Source organism: Lycium ferocissimum, chromosome 5, assembly GCF_029784015.1.
Source record: "Lycium ferocissimum isolate CSIRO_LF1 chromosome 5, AGI_CSIRO_Lferr_CH_V1, whole genome shotgun sequence".
Classification (NCBI taxonomy): domain Eukaryota; kingdom Viridiplantae; phylum Streptophyta; class Magnoliopsida; order Solanales; family Solanaceae; genus Lycium; species Lycium ferocissimum.
In genome coordinates this window covers 45,375,371-45,383,725 of record NC_081346.1, presented here as the reverse complement: position 1 = coordinate 45,383,725, position 8,355 = coordinate 45,375,371, and the positions used below count along the sequence as shown (strand labels likewise).

Sequence of the window (8,355 nt, the reverse complement as noted above, 5' to 3'; positions counted from 1 at the left end):
ATTAAAAAGTGATCGTTTTGACTATTCCATTGAGTCCTATGATATACTTTGCCATGTACTAACGATCCCAAAGGTTTTGTCCTTGATATAATTCGTCGCAACTCGAAAGGTACGATCTATGGCTATTGTCGATTTCTTTTAAATGATCTATCACTCGAATTGTTCTTCCGAGTCTTGACAAACGTTGTATGTTTTATATTGCATATGGTTTTCTCACTACTGCTCGTGCGAACTGTTATGACATCTTTCTTGCGTCCCGGTCGGGGCATGTATTCGTGCAATTCCACCGCATTGTTCACCGCGTCCCTCACTAAAAGGGCGGGCATGTTATATATATATATATATATACTTATGATGATGATGTGATGACGGGGAGGTGGCCAGGAGGGCATATGATGATTCCTCTCACCGCGTCCCTCACTAGAGGGCCGGGGCACGTTACACATATATACATGATGATTTTACTTACCGCGTCCCTCACTAGAGGGCCGGGGCATGTTATGTATGCATATGTTCATGATGATTTCTTTAATTATGATACTCGGTCCATTAATGATTTTGAAAAACGTGATTTACGTTCAAGGTAAGTTTTATGAGACCCTAAGTATCGTACTACTTTTCTGTCCTCTTTATTTCCGTATGATTCAGTTATTGTGTTTACTGCTTTACATACTCAGTACATATTTCGTACTGACCCCCTGTCTTCGGGGGCTGCGTTTCATGCCGCGCAGGTACAGATACACGTTTGAGTGAGCCGCTTGACTTAGGGTCCCCTGTTCGGCCTATCTTGAAGAGCTCCTTGTCCCGGAGCCCAGATTTTGGTACAGTCTCTTGTTACATTCGTGTATATTTGTTCAGGATACGACGGGGCCCTATCTCGTCATATGACTTTATTACTCTGTGTAGAGGTCTGTAGACATGTACGTAGGTGTGGCTATATCGTATGACTATATGCGCGTATTGTATGTTTGGGCGGTTTATTCACGCGGTTCCCTTGTCGGCTCGCCTATATATATGTATATGGATATGTTGGCCCCCGTGTGGCCTTTGTTGGTATTTTACGTGTGCGGTAAATTTTGGTTAGTAAGAAAAACGAGGAAACTGCGCGATTTTTTTTTAAATACGAGTTATTATCTTTGGCTTTTGGTACGTACGGGTGCCCAGTTCGGGCGCTAGTCACGGCCTACGGGGTTGGGTCGTGACAGAACCGCACTCAGCCAATTTTTTTTTTTTAAAAAAATTACAAGGTAGAGTTTGGATTCGCAAATGAGTTTCAAACTATACCTTAAGGTAGAGTTTTTCCTTCACTAAAAGGCAATTTTTTTTTTTTTTTTGTTTACTTAGTTGGAATTTTACAAACCTCTGCCTTAAGGCCTAACTTTTGCCCGAATAGGCCTAATTTTGGGCAAAAGTTAGGCCTTAAGGCCTAATTTTGGGTAAAAGTTTGTCTTAAGGCCTAATTTTTAGTAAAAGTTTGCCTTAAGGCCTAACTTTTGCCTGAATAGGCCTAACTTTGCTACAAATCTCTGCCTTGCTATTTTTTTTTTTTTTTACTGAGCCGGAGTTCGAACCCAAAATCTCGGGGTAATAGGCAAAGGGAAAAACTTAAAAACCACCAATTTGAGGGGCAAAAATTAAAGACCGGTGCCTTTGAAGGGCAATCCGCACAAAAAAATGCTAGCTGCACTGCACCAGATTTCAGAAGGGGCATTTGCACGATTATCCTTCAAAGGCACTGGCCTTTAATTTTTGCCCCTCAAATTAGTGGTCTTTAATATTTGCCCTTTGCCTAATACCATGAGGTTTGGGGTTCGAATACCGATTCAGTCAAAAAAATGATTCCAGAATAAGATGCGGGCTTCAGTTAGAGCCCATCTATGGTTGGGCCTCAATTAATGCAAGCCCAGTTTCATTGCATTGGCTTTTGCCGAACCACAGTAAGTAGGGATAGGCGTTCGGTTCTTCGGTTCGGTTTTAATAAACTTCGGTTTTGCTATTTTAGTTTTGATTTTTTGAAGGTGGACACCGAACACCGAACCAAACTAGTTCTGTTCGGTTTTTTAAAGTTTGGTTCGGTTCGATTTCGATTTTTTCAATTCGGTTTTTTTGATATGATATTAGAAGCGATTCCATTTACACTAATTCATATTCTCAAAAGCAACAAAACATAAAACTAACAAATTAAAATCAAAATCAAACAAACAGGATACACAAGAAGTAAAAAACCATAACCATAATATAGGATTCTAGGTGTTATATATATACATAAGAATAATTAAGGAAACACATAAAGGACATACATTAATCACAACATCCTAAATACCTTTCTTTATTAAGGATATTTGATTTTTCAACTAAAGTAGAAAATTAGGGCTACAAAAGTAAAAAAGAGCTTATTACAATTGGATTTTTTGGGCTTAAACTTAATAGATGCTACGATTTATTTTAATTTTTGGGTAATGTATAAATTTCGGTTCTTCGGTTCGGTTTCATCAAAGTTCGGTTCGGCTATTTCGATTTCGATTTTTTGAAAGTGAACATCAAACACCGAACCAAACTAGTTCGGTTCTGTTCTTTCGGTTTCGATTTCTTGAAGTTCGGTTCGATTCGATCTGATTTGATTTTTTAGTTTTCGGTATTTATGCCCAGCCTTAACAGTAAGTAGAATTGAAAAAAGGAAAAATGCACCGAATTCATGGTGGGTCCCATGCAGCACATGGTTGACGGCTAAACAACTAGGAGTAAAAAAATACAATTTGGTGATGGGACCCATTTCTTTTATAGTATCCAACCTTATTACAACTCAGCGGCACCCGCTCCCTATCTTAATAAAGCTCATAGTCCAAATTAAATATATAAAATAATAAAAAACAAAAAAAGAGAGCTACGCGTAAATAACAAAATACATGATAATACTTCCTCTTTGCCAGAAATATATGAAAAGAATGAGTGAATGACCCATCATAGGAGCCTGTTGGACAATTTTTGAAAAACAATTGTCTTATGTATTCCCTTTTATGGTCGAGAGTTGAATATGAATAATTCAATTTGCCACCTCCCATTTCGTCCCTACACACAAACGCGTTTATGTCCCAAAAAGCTCCTAAGCTAGTCTGTCATCCAATCACACAAATCGCAAATTGGCATTTCAACCCTCCCTCTGAAGGGTATTCCAGTCATTATACAAACCATAGTAATCAGTAGTAGTTGGGACTCAGTATTTCTATTTTCATTCATAATCTGGATTACCAACTAAGTAGAGTTCCTAGTATCAAAAAACTCGGAAGAAACTTAAATAAAATTTCCAACTTACTTCAATTTCACTTCTCCATTTCTTTGTTTCTCTCTCTAACTTATCAAACCCTATTCAATCTCTCTCTCTCTTCTTTGATCTGAGCCTTAGCTACACAAAATTTAGTTGTTGTGCTTTTTGCTAACCAAGAATGGATTGAAGTTTTGCTTCTCTTTTGGATCTTTCAGTTTCTTGCTGATATTTTAGGTAAACTTTTTTGTCTTCTTAAACTTGCTTATGCTTTTTGTTTAGCTCCCAAGATTTAGTTGTATGTCCATATTCATGCTTTTAGCTGCTTTATATACTGGATCTTGATACTGGGGTTTCTTTATATTGCACTGGGTGCTTTATTTGGCTCCAAAGTTGTGTTCTTTGTCCATTTTTGCGCTATTAGCTGCTTCTTCTATTGGGTATTGATAATGGGGTTTCTTTATTTTGGACTGACTGCTTTTAGCCTTTCATTTAGCTCCAAAGATATATTCTTATGTCCATTTTTATGGGGTTGATTTCACGTCACTTAACTAACACTGCTTTTAGCAGCTGTCAGAAAGTTTTGTTGAAGAAATTCGGAATCAAGCATGAAGGCGACTTTCTGAGATAATAACTATTAGTTGACTGACCATGTGAGAAATCAACCCCATTTTTATGCTATTAACTGCTTCTTCTATTGGGTACTGATACTGGGAATTGGTTATTTTGGACTGAGTGCTTGCATTTAGCTCTTAAATATTTATCTGTCTACTTTATGCTATAGACAGCTTCTTATACTGAACGTGATGCTGGGTTTTTCTTTATTTTGGACTTACTGTTTTTTGGTCCCCTAGATTTATTTGAAAAAGGAGGTTCTTTTAAGATTTTCTTGTCATTGTGTGGTTAAAATTGAGTGGAGGTCAACAGATGGGAACTGATGTTTCTTCTTTTTTTTTTTTTTTTGTTTCCAGTGATTTCTAAGGATTACTATCGGGTTGTGTAGCATCAATGACAGACAACAGTAAATTCTGTTTTCTGTTGGTTTCCGTTTTTGTGTTGTTGGCTGTTGTAGTTAATGTGACATCGGCGCAAAACTATGTGCCCGGTGATGATATTCTGTTGAACTGTGGAGGTCCTGATAATCTTCCAGATGCAGATGGTCGGAAATGGCACACGGATATTGGGTCAAAATATATGTTGGGTGGTAAGTCAGCAATCTCTGATGCTGCTGATCAAAAGCCATCTGTCCCTCAAGTCCCTTTTATGTCTGCCCGTGTTTTCCAGTCTGAGTTCACCTATAGTTTCCCTGTAGCATCTGGTCGTAAGTTTGTGCGTCTCTATTTCTATCCCTCATCTTACAACAAGCTTAATTCTACCAATGCCATCTTTGATGTGACCGTTGGATCATATACCTTGCTTAAAAACTTCAGTGCAGCACAAACAGCTGAAGCTCTCACCTATGATTACTTGACCAAGGAGTTCTCAATCAATGTGCCATCAGAAACTTTGAACATGACTTTCACACCCTCTCCAAATACTTCAAACTCCTTTGCGTTTGTCAATGGGATTGAGATTATTTCACATCCTGATATCTATAGTACAGAAGATGGACTTACCTTCGTCGTGGGTCAGAGTCAGGGTGCCCCTTTCATCATTGACAATTCTACTGCCCTGGAAAATGTTTATCGCCTTAATGTGGGAGGCAATGTGATCTCACCATCAGGTGATACTGGTATGTTTAGGTCTTGGGGTGATGACGCACAGTATATATTTGGAGCAGCCAGCGGAGTTACAGATACTGCCGATGATGAGAATGTCACAGTAAGCTATCATGGTGGAACGCCATCGTACATTGCCCCACTTGATGTCTATAAGACAATTAGGTCAATGGGTCCAACTGCTCAAATTAACCTGCAATACAATTTGAGTTGGGTTTTCTCAGTTGATTCGGGATTCTCTTATCTTGTTAGGCTCCATTTCTGTGAAATCACTAAAAATATCACAAAAATCAACCAGAGGGTGTTTATCGTTTACATGAATAATCAGACCGCAGATCCTGCAGCAGATGTCATTGCTTATGCTGGAGGCAACGGGGTTACATTCCACAAGGATTTTGTGGTCCAAGTCCCTCCTGGGGCTACACAGCAGGATCTTTGGCTTGCGCTCCATCCAAACACAGCTTCAAAATCCAATTTTTATGATGCAATTTTGAATGGAATAGAGATTTTTAAAGTGAGTGACACCAATGGAAACCTTGCTGGGCCTAATCCTGTTCCAGTTGCAGAACCAGATCATATTGACCCTCTGCCATCCAAAAAAGGTCAATCAAAAAATAATAAATCAGCTATTGGTGGAGGCGTTGGAGGTGCAATTGCTGCTGCAATTCTTATTGGGTTAGTTGTATGCCTTATCAAGCGCCGCCGGAAAGGTGGGAAGGTCCAAAGTCCAAGCGATGGACCGTCAGGGTGGCTCCCTCTTTCTTTGTATGGAAATTCACATACTTCTGGTTCTGCTAAGACGAACACTACAGGCAGTTATGCTTCGTCCCTCCCATCAAACCTTTGTCGTCACTTTTCATTTGCAGAGATCAAGGCAGCCACCAATAACTTTGATGAAGCTCTGCTTCTTGGGGTGGGTGGTTTTGGGAAAGTATACCAGGGAGAAATTGATGGCGGCACGAAAGTTGCTATCAAACGTGGGAATCCTCTTTCTGAACAAGGTGTTCATGAATTCCAAACGGAAATTGAAATGCTCTCGAAACTTCGCCATAGGCATCTTGTTTCTTTGATTGGTTATTGTGAAGAGAACTGTGAAATGATCCTTGTATATGACTACATGGCTCACGGTACCCTTCGTGAGCATCTATATAAGACTCAGAAGCCTCCTTTACTGTGGAAGCAGAGGCTTGAGATTTGCATTGGTGCTGCTCGTGGGTTGCACTATCTTCATACTGGTGCCAAGCATACTATTATCCACCGTGATGTAAAGACCACTAATATCCTCTTGGATGAGAAGTGGGTGGCAAAGGTTTCTGATTTCGGGTTGTCTAAAACAGGTCCTACATTGGATCACACCCATGTCAGTACCGTGGTGAAGGGCAGTTTTGGATATCTTGATCCAGAATACTTCAGAAGGCAGCAACTCACAGACAAATCTGACGTCTACTCATTTGGTGTAGTGCTGTTTGAGATATTGTGTGCTCGGCCAGCACTGAACCCAACTCTTCCAAAGGAGCAAGTGAGCTTAGCAGAGTGGGCTTTCCATTGCTACAAGAAGGGCACGTTTGACCAGATAATCGACCCATATCTGAAAGGGAAGCTTGCACCAGAATGCTTGAAGAAATTTACAGAGACAGCAGTGAAGTGTGTGTCTGATGTTGGTGTAGACAGGCCGTCGATGGGAGATGTGCTTTGGAACCTTGAATTTGCTCTGCAACTTCAGGAGAGTGCAGAGGAGTGTGGCGGCAAAGGTTTTGGAAAAATGGACATTGAAGAAGGCGGCTTTGATGATGTCACATGCAAAGGAAAGGATGCATCCCCAGGTGGTTATGATGCCAGCATGACTGATTCAAGAAGCACTGGGATATCCATGAGCATTGGCGGACGCAGCCTTGCTAGTGAAGACTCGGACGGTCTAACACCTAGTGCTGTTTTCTCCCAAATCATGAATCCAAAAGGACGTTAAAATCTCAAAGCAAATACACGTTGCTACAGCTCGTTAAGGCAATGTGCTATCGGCCTCTTAACAACAGAAGTCACTTTTTCCTTCCTCGTACTGCCTTATTCTTTTACTCACTATTTATTTTGCAATTCATATGTTTTATTTAAACTCCTTTTGTTTTGCAATTCATATGTCTTATTTAAACTCCTTTTGTAAGTTGTATCTACCAATACTCAAAAGTGTGAAATAATTTTTCATTGTACTATTAACTGATGAAGAGGTTGTTCACTATAGACAGTCTGGTATCATGCTTCATGTAAAGTGATGCTAGGGATTGTTTGTATATTATGTTTCTGCCTTGCAAGAAATCGAAGTGATCTTAGTCAAAAAAAAAAAAGAAAAAAAAAGGGGGGAGGTTCAAACGCAACAAGGCTATTCCTATAACAAGTCAAAGTTGACAAGGTATATACTACAGTAGTGTTTTCTATGACATTTTGCTGGAAGAAAATTCCTATTAATTTGCGCTACGTCCACTTGAATTGTTTTCTCCATTGTGTTTGTTGCCAAAATTACGCCGTTCCTAGTTATTGTGTCCGGTGGAAGAGTTTGAGGTATCTGCAAAGTGGTTTCGACGTCACTATTATTAAATGAAAATGAAATAACTGAGCTGAGCGCAAATTAATCTGGACATCTCAATTATCAAGAAAATAAAAATATTAAGCGGTTTTCATTGCTGGTAGTTGATTGTTGACTTGGGTTGGAGATTTGAGGGAGTTAGCCCCATGTTCTTGTCAAAGATTTTAAAAAGGATTTGTTTTTAAATTTACAGGCTTTCACGATAACGTTATGCTTTGTTTAATTATCTATCAATCATTTTGATTTGTGCCAGTTGTGTAAACGTTGAAAGTTGGGCGGTGAGTGTGTGAAGCAATTTGAAAAGGATGGATTCGTTGAGAGTTGCATACACGATGGAGAGGTATTGACGTCTTTCTTATATTCTGCTATATTAGAAGAGTAGGTTGAATCGTCGTCCACCCACTCTTCTAATATAATTAAGGTGAAGCCAACTCTTCTATAATAGTAGAAATTAAAAAAAAAATTAAGGTGGGGTTCACGTGAACAATTAGGAGAAAATTGCAAAAAAAAAAAAAAAAGGACATTTAATTAATGATAATAAGTTGAAGAAAATGGTAAAATGACGCTTTAAAAAATTTAAAGAGAAATTCATGAAAAAAAAATACGATTTAAATCAACACAAAAGCCCTCTAAAGAAGTCATAAAATCAAAAGATTTAAAACTTATACCTTTGGGTATAAGTTTAGACACATACATCTCACACAAATAATGAGGAATAACATTAAGAAGACGAAATATAACGATTAGAAATGTATACGCATATTTTCTTAAAATGATGAAGTTTTGCATACTTAAAA

General features: G+C 38.8%; 1 protein-coding gene across 1 annotated transcript; it reads left to right on the top strand.

Moving 5' to 3' along the window:
• Positions 1-3,230: 3,230 nt before the first annotated feature.
• On the top strand, positions 3,231-7,243 carry LOC132056851 (receptor-like protein kinase FERONIA). The gene is made up of 2 exons (XM_059449238.1): positions 3,231-3,499; positions 4,234-7,243. The coding sequence occupies exon 2, from the start codon at positions 4,271-4,273 to the stop codon at positions 6,944-6,946; it is 2,676 nt and encodes an 891-aa protein (XP_059305221.1). The 5' UTR covers positions 3,231-3,499; positions 4,234-4,270; the 3' UTR covers positions 6,947-7,243.
• The last annotated feature ends 1,112 nt before the right edge of the window (positions 7,244-8,355 follow it).

Bases quoted from the DNA above. Each gene is read 5' to 3' on its own strand.
- LOC132056851 (XM_059449238.1), top strand. From the start codon at position 4,271: ATGACAGACAACAGTAAATTCTGTTTTCTGTTGGTTTCCGTTTTTGTG.